This window comes from Leptopilina heterotoma, unplaced genomic scaffold, assembly GCF_015476425.1.
Source record: "Leptopilina heterotoma isolate Lh14 unplaced genomic scaffold, ASM1547642v1 Lhet_560, whole genome shotgun sequence".
Taxonomy (NCBI): domain Eukaryota; kingdom Metazoa; phylum Arthropoda; class Insecta; order Hymenoptera; family Figitidae; genus Leptopilina; species Leptopilina heterotoma.
This window is the reverse complement of record NW_025111123.1, coordinates 241,919-258,646: the sequence shown is the minus strand read 5'-3', so window position 1 is coordinate 258,646 and position 16,728 is coordinate 241,919. Positions and strand designations below refer to the sequence as shown.

General features: G+C 34.2%; 1 protein-coding gene across 1 annotated transcript; it reads right to left on the bottom strand.

Moving 5' to 3' along the window:
- Positions 1-3,618: 3,618 nt before the first annotated feature.
- LOC122508733 lies at positions 3,619-5,220 on the bottom strand. Its single transcript, XM_043622252.1, has 3 exons — positions 4,986-5,220; positions 4,608-4,775; positions 3,619-3,767 (listed from the first exon to the last, which is right to left on the bottom strand). Exons 1-3 carry the CDS (start codon positions 5,218-5,220, stop codon positions 3,619-3,621), a joined length of 552 nt encoding a protein of 183 aa, XP_043478187.1.
- Positions 5,221-16,728: the final 11,508 nt, after the last annotated feature.

Sequence of the window (16,728 nt, the reverse complement as noted above, 5' to 3'; positions counted from 1 at the left end):
AAAGTTTAAAGGGGTAAATGTAGAAACTTAAAAACGAGTAGTCAGCACCACTCAAATGGGATCAATGGAAGAAAATGCAGGTAAAATAAATCACTTAAATATTTATTGAATCGATCATACATAAAAAATCTTTCTAACTACATTTTTATAATTTCTATTATTTGCTACTGACATTTTCTTATATGTTTTTGTTTACTTCTGTATTGGTAAAGACTTTATAAAATATTTAAATCTTTAAGAAAATGAAATTTGTAAAAATATAAAAAGTTACATTTTTAAATATCTAATGTTGCTTGAATTCAAAACATGTTTTTTTAAATTGTTACTCCCAAACAATGTAAATTTTAACTTGTTCAAAGATTACTGATAATTTTTTAAAATTCAACTTTTTTTAAGGACAAGATCGAAGGTAGCTGTAAAAGCAAAGGAAAGTGATACAAGAAAAGAAGGTAGTGGTAAAACAGAAATGACGAAAATAATAATAATATAATATCGCGTAGAGAAAAAAAACTAAGCAGGAAAAGATAATCTTGATGAGAAAAGAAAAAGAAAACATCAATTCGGACAAAACCGGAGTGAACTCTCAGTAAGAGAAAAAGGAAAGGTTCCAACAAGAAAGACAATCAATATTAATTTGAACTATCAGAAATTATTTCAAAGTTGAATCTTACTTTTTAAAATAATATCATTTACCAATTACCAAAATAAAATAATAAAAACATAATTATAATAATTATTTAATATGACTTATAATTCACAATAAAAACTTACTTTTTCTCAAGCATTGATCCCTGCTGTTTTAAAAAAGTTGGTATAAATGAAAAAATAGCTTTCGTAGCATTAATTATACTTTTATGAGTCGTCTAACTTTGAGCCAGTCATTTCCAAGTTTTTAACAGGTCATTAAAAATATAAAAATGCTTTTGCGGCGGTATTTCCAGTTATGGGTTTGTGAGAAGTTGATACTGGCTTTACCCAGTTTATAACAGGTTACTCAAAATATAAAAATGCTTTTGCGGCGGTATTTCCAGTTTTGGGTTTGTGAGAAGTTGATACTGGCTTTACCCAGTTTTTAAAATATCACTCAAAATATAAAAATGCTTTTGCGGCGGTATTTCCAGTTTTGGGTTGGTGAAAAGTTGATACTGGCTTTACCTAGTTTTTAAAATGTCATTCAAAATATAAAAATGCTTTTGCGGCGGTATTTCCAGTTTTAGGTTTGTGAGAAGTTGATACTGGCTTTACTCAGTTTTTAACAGGTCACTCAAAATATAAAACTGCTTTTGCGGCGGTATTTCCAGTTTTGGGTTTGTGAAAAGTTGATACTGGCTTTACCCAGTTTTTAAAATGTCATTCAAAATATAAAAATGCTTTTGCGACGGTATTTCCAGATTTGGATTTGTGAGAAGTTGATACTGGCTTTACCCAGTTTTTAACAGGTCATTCAAAATATAAAAATGCTTTTGCGGCGGTATTTCCAGTTTTGGGTTTGTGAGAAGTTGATACTGGCTTTACCCAGTTTTTAACAGGTCACTCAAAATATAAAAATGCTTTTGCGGCGGTATTTCCAGTTTTGGGTTTGTGAGAAGTTGATACTGGCTTTACCCAGTTTTTAACAGGTCACTCAAAATATAAAAATGCTTTTGCGGCGGTATTTCCAGTTTTGGGTTTGTGAGAAGTTGATACTGGCTTTACCCAGTTTTTAACAGGTAACTTAAAATATAAAAATGCTTTTGCGGCGGTATTTCCAGTTTTGGGTTGGTGAAAAGTTGATACTGGCTTTACCCAGTTTTTAAAATGTCATTCAAAATATAAAAATGCTTTTGCGGCGGTATTTCCAGTTTTGGGTTGGTGAAAAGTTGATACTGGCTTTTCCCAGTTTTATGTCATTCAAAATATAAAAATGCTTTTGCCAAGGTAGTGCCAGTTTTGTCTTAAATTAATAAATTACATATTGGCAAACTGTTGTATTTAAAGACCTATGGTTCTGCCAGCCCTAGCATCTCTCTTGTATTCGTTCATAAGCCATGGTTTTGCTAGGATTTCTTATTGGGTTAGTTACAACTTTTCCCAAGGTTTATCTGTGTTATAGTACATATTCCGCAAGGGTGATCCCAGAGTTGACTATTTCCACGCAGGGCATATTGGATCCGCAATTTTAAAGTATTGAAAACTAGCACTATATTCGTAATCAGCGACCCTAAAAACTCCCGAGTAGCGAGTTTCAAGTGAATCCAATAATTTTTTACAAAACCTGTCCGTCATATTAGATCTGACATTTTCAATTTTTGAAAACTAGCATTATATTCATAAACAGCGACCCCAAGAACCCCCGCGTAACGTGTTTCAGTCACTTGAAAAAGTTGGAGCACTATGTTTCATTTGCGAGCCACTTTTTTAGTTTTAGCCGCCATATTAGCGTCCGCCATTTTGAAAAAAAAATTGGTCGCTTCAGGGTTTTGTAGCTGAGGGTCCATGGACGCGATATTTTAAGCTTTTAAGAGTACGAGAACGATCGCGCGCTGCCGCGCGCGCGTTTTTTCTCTTGCATTTTTATTCTTTAAATTACAGTCTTTTGTTTGTTAAGGTATCAATTTGAGTGACTGTTTCTGATAATAGGAATTTTTAAATATTATTCAATTTAATAAAACAATAGCCTATGTTGTGCGTAAAACAATTTTTTATACCTTTACAATTCTAGTTCTGTTTTTATCTGTTTCTAAATGTATCATTTCTAAAGTTTATGGTTTTGATAAAAAAAACAACACTTTTCTTTGCTTAAAGAAAAGCGTATATTTCAAGAATGGCACATTTTATAAAAAGTTTTGTACGATGAAGTTATAGAAAACCTTTTTATAATCAAAGTAATCTATTTGTTAATTAAATTTTGTAACATTTAAAATCTTCCGTAGTAAATTTATATTTTAAAAAATAGTGATGAAAGAAAAACGTTACTAAATAAACAATTTTTAACTATTTTTCACTTAGCTAGCAAAAAAACATCTCTACTGTCAAAGAAAGCCATAAACAGAGGATATTAAATTAAAAATTTACTTTTGTTTCTTAAAATCGTTCCTACTTTTGCTATAAAAAAGAAATATAAGTGTGGTTTCTGTAAATATTATACAAAAAATGTAAGTACTCCGTCATTTCGAAGAAAATAATTTATTTCAATATATGCTTTTCTATAAGATTCATGGGATGCAAAATTTCGTTAATAATCTTGAGAAATATTATCTTTAAACTTTTTTCTAAAACCCTTCTTCTGGAGCCCTTTACCCTCCCTCGGAACTGTCGTAAGACTTTAGCCTTCGAGGGTAATTATCTGAAGTTTAAACTATTATTTGAAATTAGGAAATTAAAACGTCTTTGACCAATTGATAAGAAAGAAACGTGTGAATCTTATTACAAAAAAATGACGTAATTTACCAATAAGAAGCCTCGAAGAAAGTCTTACGCGTAAAGACAGCCATACTGAGACACACTCCTTTTTTAAGAAAAAAAATATATAACGACTCAGACATTTTTATAGAAAAAATATTTACTTTTATTTCAATAATTCAGTGTAAACATAATTCTTGATTAGTAAATTAGGTCTTTGATTTCCTAAATATATAATTAATGATTCCCAAGATTATCACCTGTTAAAATACGACAACGTAGCAGATTGTTTGATAGTTCTAATACCTGCATTCGCGTTCCATTACATAAACCTTCATTAATACTAAGATTTCGAAGTAGCATGACAATACAATTGGCTCTTAATCCTAATTCATAAGGCGGGAAATTTGATGGATTTAAAGTATTCAAATACTCTGGTAAAATAGCATCATTTATACTTCCATTATCACAATTATCGGTACTATCAACACTTGTATAAATTCGCTCACTTTTATTATCAAACAGTTCGAGTACCTTGTTGTTAATTTCATCAACATCAACATTTCGAGCAGACAATATTGCTACTTTTGCTAAATCATCGTATTTATTATTGATAATTAATTCTCCAAATATTTTATGAATGATATCACCATTTTCTACACATTGCTCTGGTGCTAGTATATTATTATCATTATCATTTAAAGTACCATTTCCAACTGATAATAAATATTCTGAAAATTCTTTTTCACCAGGTAAAGTTCTCATATTTTCTGTTAATGATATCACCTTAAAATGACTCCATAATGTGCTAGATTTAATAGATAAATTAACTAATTCGCTTCTAGTAGCATTAACTTTAACAGGCAATAATTGTCTAAAATCACCACCCAAAAGCATAGTTTTTCCACCAAATGGCATATCAACATTCATAAAATCGCGTAATGTTCTATCAATTAATTCCATAGCATATCTTGGCGCCATTGGAGCTTCATCCCAAATAAAGACATCAACCTCTTTCAAAAATGTAGCTTCCTTAGATTGACTTTTAATATTTGATGTAGAATCATAGAACAATGGAACAGGCATCCCAAATGTTTTATGTACAGTTTTACCACGGGGAAGTAATATTGCGGCAATGCCTGTAAATGCCATAGTACAAACACATTTTTCTTTACTTCTTAACAAATGGTATAAAGTTGTATAAACAAAAGTTTTTCCGGATCCACCTGGTCCATCAATGTAATAACATGAAGAAGATGGTATTCTTTTATCTTGAATAACTACATTTAATACTTCATCAACAATATCCTTCTGTTTGGAATTCAGTTTCACATATTGCATTTCACCAATCTCTTTATGTTGTTGCAATGACATTTCGTTGTTCGCTTGATTTTCTATTTTAATACTTATTTCATTTAACTGTATCATTTCAGGAAAATTGCGAATATTTGATCCTTCATGCAACAGAAAGTTAATTATATCATTATATGCTCTTTTATGAGCTTCATTAGATGGATAATTTTTCTGATAATCTTCAGACATAGCCTCTTTAAACTTTTCCCAAAGTTCGTTTGGATGAACTGGATGGCAATAAATTAAAATACGCACAAATAAACGTCTTAATTGTTGTGGCATCATCGATACTTCTCCTTCTGTCAAAGCACGTTCCCATTCTCCATCATCTTCAATAAGGCCTAATGCTAAACATGCACTACGAAAAATGTCATGTACAATATTGTTGACAGTTCGCAGATGATCATAACTTGTAGCGCCTTTAACTACTATTAAAAGTAATCTAAGATGAAACAGTTCTGATTGACTGGGCGAAATTGAATACATCCGTCCAATGACATTAAATGACCCTTAACGCTTCACCCATTTTAATGCATTTTCACAACGTTCTTTCTTAAAAACATAATAACACGGAATTTCTGCATATGTATATTGTCTAGCTTGTGGATCACGCCTATTTAAATCGAAATATTCTAAAGAACTTGTATTATTACTACTATCGGTAATTACTACAGCAGCAGCATCATGTCCCTTAAAAATATATTTATACAAATATTTTACGGATTTAATACTTGAAACTACTTCTACATTAATATGACAATTAAATAACTGAAGTAATGTAGGATTGTATGGAACAACGTATTGATTATCTGTAGTTCCTCCATTTAGGCGATCGTATTGTCCTGTATTAAGGCAGCGATACGTTGGGTATCCGTTTTCATCCATTATTGTCTCAGAACAGAATTGTTTTAGGAAACCTTTCAAACATTTACTATTATTATCTTTACACCAATTTCCACATGGGCCATGAATCATATTTTTCATAACGATGTCATGAAGTATAACATTTTCTGATTGACTTGGAATTTCTGCCAAAATATATTTGTCTACAATCTCGGGTGTTGTTATTTTATACTTTTGTTTCAAAGTCACTAATAAATGCATATGCGACAATCCACGTTTTTGATATTCAATGACATACACATAAGCAATCACTTCGCCAAATAATTGTTCCTTTACAATAGTATTAATAAGTTTATCTTTTTTTATGGTAAAAACACGCGATACAATATCTGGTCTATCAGAGGCAGTTTGGTTAGGTAATAAATTTTCCTTAATTTCACGCCAGTTTGGATTACACGTCATCGTAATAAAAAGATCAGGTTTACCAAATTTTCTCACAATAGCCATTGCATCTTGGTACTGCTATAACATATTTCTCGGAGAACCTGTGAAAGATGATGGAAGTATTACAATTTTCCCAACTTCATTGTTCGAATCATCAGCTCTTCTTTGTAAATGATCAATTAGACCTTCGTAAGTATCTGCACGAAGTTTCTTTTGATTATTTCGACAGAAATTTGTCCTATCTTTTTCAATTTTCACATAACTGTCGACAATCCATTGCTGAAATAATCTACCACCCTTTAAAAATACATTGTTGTCCCTAGAAGCCATTCTATGCCTGATGTATGCAGCTCTTGATACACGTTTATTTGTATTCGCGCAGGTCAGATTTTTGCCCTAACCTCTTGTTCCATGTGGATAAAATAAAGGATATATCCATGGCTCAACATTGGGATTCATAGAATTTATATATTGTAAACTTTTTGTATTCTTATTATATACGGTAACATATGATTCTGGAATATCACCATCAGCAGTTGTAGTAAAAATTGCTGCAACTTCATTGACACTTTGTAAATTATAACGTCTAAACTATCCATCCCAGGCTTTAATGAAAATAATAATTGCATCTCAGGCTAAATTTCTGCATTATTTTCAGTCATTGTTTTTTTAATTTCTTCATGCATCATACGGTAGGACTGTGCAAAAAGGTTACAGTCCCGAAGGGCTGTTTCAATTCTATCAACAATATCTCGGTTTAATTGAACATTATTCTTACAACAAATTTCGGAAGCTTCGTTTTGATCAACAATAAATAATTGTCTAAATGAAGGAGTATCGTTCCTTTCTGCATACAAAGATGTATTCATTTGATAATAAACCTGACCATGTATTTTGAAACAATATGGTCCTGGTCGTCTATTGTTAAAATTAACTAAGTTAGTGTTGAAAGAAGCAAAACCAAATGAATTATTGTAAGGTCGTATATTATGAAGAAAATGCCCAGATAATTCGTGGGTGCCATCAAATAAATTTTGTAATATGAGTGGAGGAGCAGGTAGATCTTCAAGAATGACTTCGCCATGTTTACAACAATCATGAAATGAATTTTTTTTATTAGATACTCTTTCTCCTTGAAAATGTTTAGCATTACAATGCTCACATGAAATGTTCATCGCACCAGCAAAATGTTCTTCTATATGCGATGTAAGGTGAATACTTTTTACACGTTACACCCGAGTTAATAATTAGAGAAATTAAATTTAGGAGAAAATGATCTTCTCCTGTTGGACACTTTTCTGCATTAACCTCTGCTCTACGATCGACCACAATGATTTTGCGCTTATTATTATTTTTTTTGTTTACTGCTTTATTTTTTTTTATGTTCGCTGTGAGCTATTTTTGGACATCATTCTACATCACCACAACTAAGGAACGATAGTAGTCTTGGAGGAGTTTCTGGTCTAACCATACATCACACTGGCTGTACGATGCCCTGCTGGCTGTTTGACGCCGCACACTTACTCTCGAGACAATGGCTGTTCGATGTCGCATTTTGGCGATTTGCTGCCGCACTTTGGCTGTTTGGTGCTTTGCTGGCAGTTCGATCTCGCATTTTATTTTGGGGACGTGACGACCCTGTTTTTATTGTTGTCTATTTGGTGCTGAATCTTGGCCTGTAAAGGCCGTATTTCGACTGCATTTGCCTTATTTTGGACATTGGAGAGGATTTTAATATTTGGCTGTTTTCGCCTGTTGTTTTTTTTTTAACACATCAAGTGGTTTGGTTTCGGACCAAATCCAATTTTGGAATTTTGACACGCACTCCACACTCACATGGATAAGCCACTTCCATATGCTGTTACCAGTTAATGTTGGGTGCGCCAACGGGATTGTCGACAGAGGCCTCGTCGACATCCTATTCATCGAAAGCTTCGATAAAAATTGGTTATGGCTGTGGACGACAACAACTCCAACTCACTATTGTTCCACCTGGAGAAGAGTTCCTGACCCCAACTTTGAAAAATAGCTCTCGCTTATTATTATTAATGTTATTGCATTTCTTTATTTTACTAAATTTAGTTGTTTTGTAGTTTTGCTTAATTTTGCTAATTTTGGTTATTTTGCTAAATTTGGTTAATTTCGGCGATTTTAATTTTGTTAATTTTGTTAATGTTTTGGAGTATTAAGTTTAGCTAATTTTGTGGTTTGGTAATTTTTATTAGTATAAAAATTTAGTAGCCTTGTTAATTAAAGTTAGTGCGTTTATTTGCGTAATTTTGATTCGAATTAGAATAGTTTCTACATTTGTTTAATTGCGGTAATTTTTATTGCTTTTGTAATTAATTATATTTGCTTAATTTAGTTCGTCGATTAATTGGTCAATTAAATATTAGATTAGCTATTTAGTTATCGTTGTGGTCGATACTTCGAATTTATAAATTTCAAATTTAAATAACTTGTTATGTTAATTACTATATTGCCGAATATTAGTTATATTGCATTTACATTCTACGGTTATTACTATTATTATATGGAATGGATGTTTGAATGATAAAAATAATTAATTTGCGTTTTGTCGAATTATATCATTTTGAATTTGAAATGATTTGCCGCCACTTCTCTGTCGCGAACTATTAGCGCGCGCGAGCACCGTAGGTTTGGTTGGGCTCGTCATTAGACGCTACCGGCGAATCTACGAAAAACGTGCTCCACACACTCGCGAGAGCACTCTCTGAGATTAGATTTTGTGAAAATTTGATTGCCATTCGTTGCGTTTGTGAAGGAACAGGTGTCCAACACGAGGAACTTCGTCGTTTGTGGGTCTTTTAAGAGCCGTAGCCGATTTACATTTGTTTGGTGAGTCGATACTCAATTGTCTAAAAATTCACATTCTCGTTTATTATCTATTTTGTCGAGTAAAGTATTTTTTTTGCATAGGGAATGTGGATTTTTCACTTTTCCTTTCGGAATGACGCCACTTTTGACCTCGTGGTTTCTTAAGTTCTTTTGCGGTTTTAAAACAGTCTAAAATGACTAGACTTGATCTTTAACAAATAACAATGGTGCTCATTTCGAATTATTATTTTGATTATTGTGTGTAAAAATGTATATCCTTGAGTTTGAGAGACTTCGTGATACCTCGTGTAGCGACCCTTTTCTTTACATGATAAATTTTCAAAATGTCGCGTTTTTCTTGAGTAGAAATTAATTTTCGTTAGTGATGATTTTCCCTTGTAAAACAAAAAGTAGATTATCATAATTTTTTTTTTGTAATCATTAACGTTATGATTTTTTGTGTGGAATATTGCCGATATTTTGCGAAATATCTTAGTTTAGTAGAGATGATTATTTTGTGAACTTCGCGTTCTTATTTCGAATATTTTGGAATAATATCATGGTCAAAGCCCCCTTTTTTGTAAATAGCCGAAGATTGATTTGGAATACAATTTTGTTAATAATTATTGATTATGATTTGATTTTTTTTGTGACTAATTTACACCCCAACAAAACCCTACGCCCAATGCTTTCCCTTATTTTGTGCTGAGTTAGCTAGAACAAATTTGTGACGTGCCGGTAAATTGTATTTGAACCTCATTCGTTTGATTAAAGATTTATTTTGAGATTTTGTTTGATTGATTCGGATATTTTGAGTTTTTTTGGTGACGAGTAGTCTCTGAGGAATTAACCTGGTGGTCTAGTTTCCTCAAGACAAATTGTTTGGTTATTTTTGGTGGTGACGTTGGCTCATAGGTGAGCCTGGCGCCCAACCTCCTTATGTTAAATGGTTCAAATACAATTCCGAAGGTGAGTTGCATGTATCCTTGAACAGCGAAGGGATTGCAATAAAATAAGAATTTTACAGGTTTTATTGATTTTGAGATTTTCAATTTTGAATAGTTTTATTGTTGAATATCTGTGTAATTACCACTATGTGCCATTGTAAAATTATTATTTTTTATTCTCTCACAATGGCGCCCAACGTGGGGCAGCCTAACATTAAATTTTGTTAACTCGCTGTGTTTTAATTTGTTGGGAGTGTATTCTAATTTTTGAAGGGTTTTGCTGCTATGAAAAATTAAATTTCGGTTATTCGAATATTAAAATTAAAATTTGATTACGAAAAATATATTTGGTTTTATTCTTGTGTTAAATCGAGAAAATTTTGATAAATTTATCTTGCTGTTTCGAAACACTTGTTTGAATTTCGAACACAATAGATCGTGTTTATGTCCTTGCATACGACTCTGACTCATAGACACGAAATAAGCGAAGTTTATCAAACTCAAATCCCAGAATAAAATATTATTTGATACCATGTGCTAATTTTATTTTATATTATATTGAAAAATTTATGTGATTTATTATTTTGCTGAATATTTAATTTCTGTATATTAAATTGATGATTTGATAATTTTGTGTATATTATTGGTATTTTGTGTATATATATTTCGTATATTATTTATTTGGTTAACAAAATGTTGACCTTATAAATTAAAACTAGTTTGCAAATTAATCATGTATTTGCAAGACATATGTTCCCCCCTTTTTTGCGACTTAGCGTAATTTTCTCTCGTGCCCCAATTCTTCTTAAATTATCGAATTTTAGCAATTGTTTTTCTCACGTAGTAAGATATCTCGCGTGAAATATTTAATACTTTCTGATTTTAGAAAATTTATTTTACGCTAGGAAACATTTTTTTTATTTCGGATGTTTAATTTTGAAACCTAAATTCACTATTATAATGCGTTCTTAAAATTATTTTTAATGTTCTCATAATAATACTCTAATAATATTTCTTTTGATCATTTTCTTGGACGGGTTTAAAACTAAAATAATTTTAAAATTATATTTCGTCCCTTAAATTTGTTCCCAATTTAATATTTTACACGTTTATTTTTTTTATTATTAAATTTCGAAAATAATGTTGAATTGATTAGCTTCGGATAAAGCAACGAAAACTTTTTTTTAATTTTTCATTTTTGCGATTAATTTGTTTCTGATGTAAAAGGATTCCCAATAATTTTCTTTTGTAATTGCGTGATAAATACCGTGATTATTACATTAATCAATATTATATGGTTGATCACTATACTCAAAACCTTCACCCCAAAGCCCGACTTAATACATTCAGGATTTAAAATAATCGAATTAAATAAAATTAATTCTTTAATAACATAATTCTTAATAATCATAAAGCAAACGGATGCAATAAAAAGGTAAAATGAATTTGTCACCTAAAAGAATTCGCGAGTGGGCTTATTCCCTTCGGAAAGTCGATCTAGTTACGGAACTAGAATCGCGAAATTTATCGATTAGCGGAATTGTTCCTGTTCTCCGAGAGAGACTTTTTCGTTATGAAAACGGACGTAGAGAGTCATCCGCTGACTCAGGTATTGGAACTGTAACCAGGCACGACCTTCAAACCATACCCGAGAATGCATCTAGCTCGTTTCACGAAGAAACAAACCGCGAAGTTAACGAAGAAAGTTTTCGAAATTTAACGGAGGAAATTAGTCGAGATACCGGTTCTCTCAATCCCTCTGCTGAGCGTACCTCTCACCCTTCTCTCCCCACCACGTCCGCTGAGCCTACGTTCCCCTCATCTCACGTTTCTCCTTCCCACACTACCGTAGTCTCCTCGCTCCCTGCACACTTGACTAGCGCTCCCCCCATTTACACTGGAACGATACACAGGACTCGAACCGAAGAAGTTCACGTAGTAGATAATTTTGAGAATCGAGATAGAGAACGAAGGAGACGAAACACTAATGAATTAGTCGACACTTTCGAGCGAAATCGCGAAATACAACAACACTTGAATCGACGTAGCGAAACTCCCGTATTGAGAGAATTCGATAGGATGAATCTAGGTCAAGGCAACGTTAACCGAAGATTGAATACTACTCGCCCGGTTGACAATATCGTGACATCACACACAGATAGAGATTATCGCAATACTGCACCTGTTCGTCCTTCTAGAGATATTCGAGAGAAAAATTATACTAACATTAGAACTCGCGCGTATGAAAATTTCGAGCCTGTTCCTGAAAGAGGATTATCCGATTCTCGTCGTGATGATTATCGTTATCATTCTCGCTTTGAACCTGAATTTCGTAGCGTTCGATTTCAGGAAGGTTCCTCTCGATCGCCACATGAAAATAGAGGACCTCGTTATGATCGTTATGGCAGACCACTTCGCGAAAATAACCATTACCGACCCTATCTTGACACTGATGATTATCCTTCGGATTATAGTGACGCTTCCGATAATTACGAAAATGATTTTCGACCAAGGTCACGCCCTTATGGCACTTCCGCAGCTTCCGCTTACGGAACTATGCGCAAATGGAACCTTAAGTTCGCTGGATCTAGTCAAGAGGACGCTGAGTCATTTTTGCGTCGCCTCGAGGAAGGTAGAACCTTTTTTCCTATTCGAGACGAAGATTTGTTAAGAATTCTTCCGTTCTTTTTATCTGGTATTGCGTTAAATTGGTTTCGAGGTTCAAAATATCAATGGCGGACTTTCAATCAATTTACTCGCGCTTTTAGGACTCGTTTCGCAGACGTTGATTTCCAATTCGAGCTTAGGCAGGAAATCTATCGTAGAACGCAAGGTGAGAACGAAAGAGTAGCGGACTACTTGACTTGTATGTGGTCGATGTTCGAACGAGTCTCCCCTCCCCTCACCGAGATGGAAGAAATAAGTTACGCCCATCGTAATTTACTTCCTAGACTACAAGTTGCCGTTCGTCGATATGAAGCCGTTTCTCGTGAATTGCTCGAAGACCTCGCGATAGCCGCTGAGAAAACATATCGTGTGGCGAAGTCGTATAGACCTCCCCCCACTCCTGAGCGATCCTTGTTACCGGATCTCGCGTATCGAGAACCTCGCGGTCGTAATATCCATAAAAGAAAGGAAAATTTGAATTTTGTAGCTGATTCTTCCGATGAAGAAATTGATAGTTTCTTTTTAACAAATGAAAAGAAATCTAATAAATCAGTTAACAAAGATAAAGAGAAAAATCCTGTTAAAAACAATTCTAGCGACCGAAATAAGTCGAAGTCACAAGTTAAAGATAAAGCTTCCGCCGATGTTTTTAACGATTCCCCGAAATCGCGAAAGAATAATCTTACATGTTGGAACTGTAGTAAAGAAGGACATAGAAGTTATGATTGTAAGGAGGCTAAAAACATTTATTGTTTTGGCTGTGGCAAACGAGACGTCACTCGTCCCAACTGTACCGCGTGTCAGGAAAACAAATAAGGGAACCGTCAATTAGGGCTAACTCGGTTCCGACTAGTACTATAGAGCCCGCCAATAATATAATCGATAAAGCTCATATACTTTATGACTATAATAGCGAATCTTCCTTATCTCTCAATTCAGAATGCGAAATATTTAGCGAAACATCTTTACCTTTCGATTCGGATAATGAAAATTGCAATTTATTGTTTGACAGTAACCATTCTGAAAAATTAGGCATTGACGTGAGTAAGTTAAATTTAAAACTTTCTTTCAAAAGTTTAAAAACAGCTGAATTATCGTATAATGCGATATTATTGAACCGTACCGAATCTTTACTATTTGTCGAGTTCGAGATACAAGGCATACCATTCACAGCCCTTGTTGATAGCGGAGCTTCTCGCACCTTTATAGGCTCAAAAGGAGTCGAATTAATCGAAAAGCTCAATCTAAAAATCATAGAGAGCTCTGGTAAGGTTCAATTTGCGAATGGCGAAGTCGAAGCTGTTTCTAAAGAAGTTTTGTTACCGATCGATCTTAAGGGTCAAATTAAAGAGATCAATGCTCGAGTATTAAATAGTCTCCCGTACTCATTAGTTGTAGGACTTGATTTTTTGCGAACTTTTCAAATAGTGACTAATTTTGAAAATAGGTCTTGGTTCTTCCAGCATAGTCCTAATCGCGTATTTAAATTTAAAGATGAAGATAATGTTAATAACGTCTGTTTCGGAATTCGCGAACTTACTAAACAACAAGCGGATGAATTAGCCGATTTTCTAAGACGCGAATTACCCCCTCCTTGCGATAAACTCGGACTGACTAACAAAACTCAGCATGTAATTAATACTGGTGATGCCTTGCCGATTAAGCAGAGGTATTATTTAGTCTCGCCAAAAGTACTTGCTGAAATGCATAAGGAAATAGACGAAATGATCAAAGATGACGTCATCGAACCGTCAGATTCAGATTGGTCTTCGCCTATTATTATGGTCAGAAAGCCTGATGGTACGTATCGCGTATGCCTTGACTTCCGTAAAGTTAACGGTGTTACGAAAAAAGACGCTTATCCGATTCCGTATATTAGCGCCATTTTGGATAGATTACGTCACGCGAAATTCATTACGAAATTAGACATGCAAAAAGGTTTTTTGCAAGTTCCACTTCACCCTGATAGCCGTCCGAAAACAGCTTTTACTGTCCCAGGACGTGGACTCTTCCAATTTAAAAGAATGCCGTTTGGGCTTACCAACGCCCCCGCCACTTTTCAGAGATTATTAGATGGTGTTGTCAAAAATATGGATCCTTTTGTTTTCGTCTACTTAGACGATATTATTATCGTCACCGAGACTTTCACTGAGCATTTAGAGTGGTTAAAAAAGGTCCTCGATGCTATTAAACTAGCCGATTTAAAATTGAGTCCAGAAAAATGTGAATTTTGTTGTACGCAGGTCCGTTACCTCGGTTACCTAGTTAACGAAAATGGTCTTCAACCTGACCCGGAGAAAATTGAGCCTGTACTCAATTACCCCGCTCCGCGTACTATAAAACAATTGCGTAGATTTTTAGGCATGACGTCATGGTATCGGCGATTCATACCTGACTTCGCTACTATTGCGTCTCCTTTACATGCTCTGCTAAAAAAGAATGTAAAATGGTCTTGGGGAGAAAGTCAACAAATAGCGTTCGAAAGTTTAAAAGAAAAGTTGACAAGTTCTCCGATATTAGCGTGCCCTGATTTTGAGCTTGATTTTGTGTTACAAACAGATGCCAGTGATTATGGCGTAGGTGCTGTTTTGACACAGAATATAGATGGCGTTGAACGTGTAATTGCGTATGCGAGCAGATCTATGAACGATGCTGAGCGAAATTACACGGTCACCGAGAAAGAATGTTTAGCCGTGAAGTGGGCAATCGAAAAATTCGATTATTATTTAGCTGCCTCTCATTTCACTGTTATAACCGATCACGCTAGCTTGAAGTGGCTCGACAATTTAAAGAAACCTTCCGGTCGTTTGGGTCGATGGGCATTAGCTCTGATGGGTTATAATTATGAAATTGTTTATCGAAAAGGTTCCCTAAACCACGTGCCCGACGCACTCTCTCGTATTAGCGAAGATATAAGTACTGAGACTTTAAATGTAGTTAAAGATCCCCATGACTCATGGTATTTTAGACGATATATGACGGTAGCCGAATTTCCCGAAAAATTCCCTCTATGGAAAATTATAGACAAACGTCTATATTATTATCGACCTGACTTGTATTTAGAATCTTTGGACAAAGATCTTGACGCGTGGAAATATGTTCCTGAGGAAAACGAGCAGAAAAATATTATTGTTGAAGCTCACAACGATCCTCAAGCGGGCCATCTCGGAGCTCAAAAGACGTATTTGCGAATAACTAAAAGTTATTATTGGCCACACTGTTTCCGAAATGTAGTAGCGTATATTAGAAATTGTTCCATTTGTAGTACTTGCAAAGTAGAACAATCTCTTCCACCAGGTCCCATGGGACGTCGCGTTACCGAAGAACCTTGGACTGTCGTTGCGTTAGATATCATCGGACCTCTTCCTCGTAGCAAAGCTCAATTTCAGTACATCTTGGTAATACAAGATTTGTTTACTAAATGGATTGAGTGCGCTCCCTTAAGAGTAGCGAACGGAAAGAAAATTTGCGAATTGTTTCGAGAACTCGTTATTAACCGCTGGGGTACTCCCCAAGTGATCTTGAGCGATAACGGTACTGAGTTTATCAATAGCGTTATTCGATCTTTGACTAAAGAATATAATATTTTCCACTCTACTACGCCGCCATATCACCCACAGGCCAATCCTGTAGAAAGAGTGAATAGAGTGTTGAAGACGATGATTATTTCCTATATAAAAAAGGATCACCGAGAATGGGATATGCATCTTCCCGAATTTAAATTTGCGTACAATACAGCTTATCACAGCAGTATTAAAGCCACACCTGCTTTTCTGAATTTAGGTCGCGAACCTAAACCCATTAATAGTTTACGCAAAAAGATTGAAAATGTTACCGAAGTAGAAACTCAATCTCCATCCAGTTGGAATGAGAGAATGAAAAAAATGAATATAGTTCGCGATTGGGTTGTTAAAAATCTCGACGATGCTTTTGCGAGACAATCGAAATATTACAATCTTCGACGAAGAGAGTTTCGTTATCACATTGGTGATTTAGTATTAGCGCGTACACACCAACTATCTTCGAAGGAGAAAAATATTGCCGCTAAATTGTGTCCTCCTTTTTCTGGCCCCTTTAAGATTTCCAAAGTATATTCGTCACTTGTATATGATATTAGTGATTTAAATAATAAAAAGGTGAGAAAAGTTCATATTGAAGACCTAAAACCCCATCGCGGACCCAACGACAATGTTAATCTAGCCAAATAAATAATTTTTTTTTATAATAAATTTGATTTTTTTGTATAAATAAATTA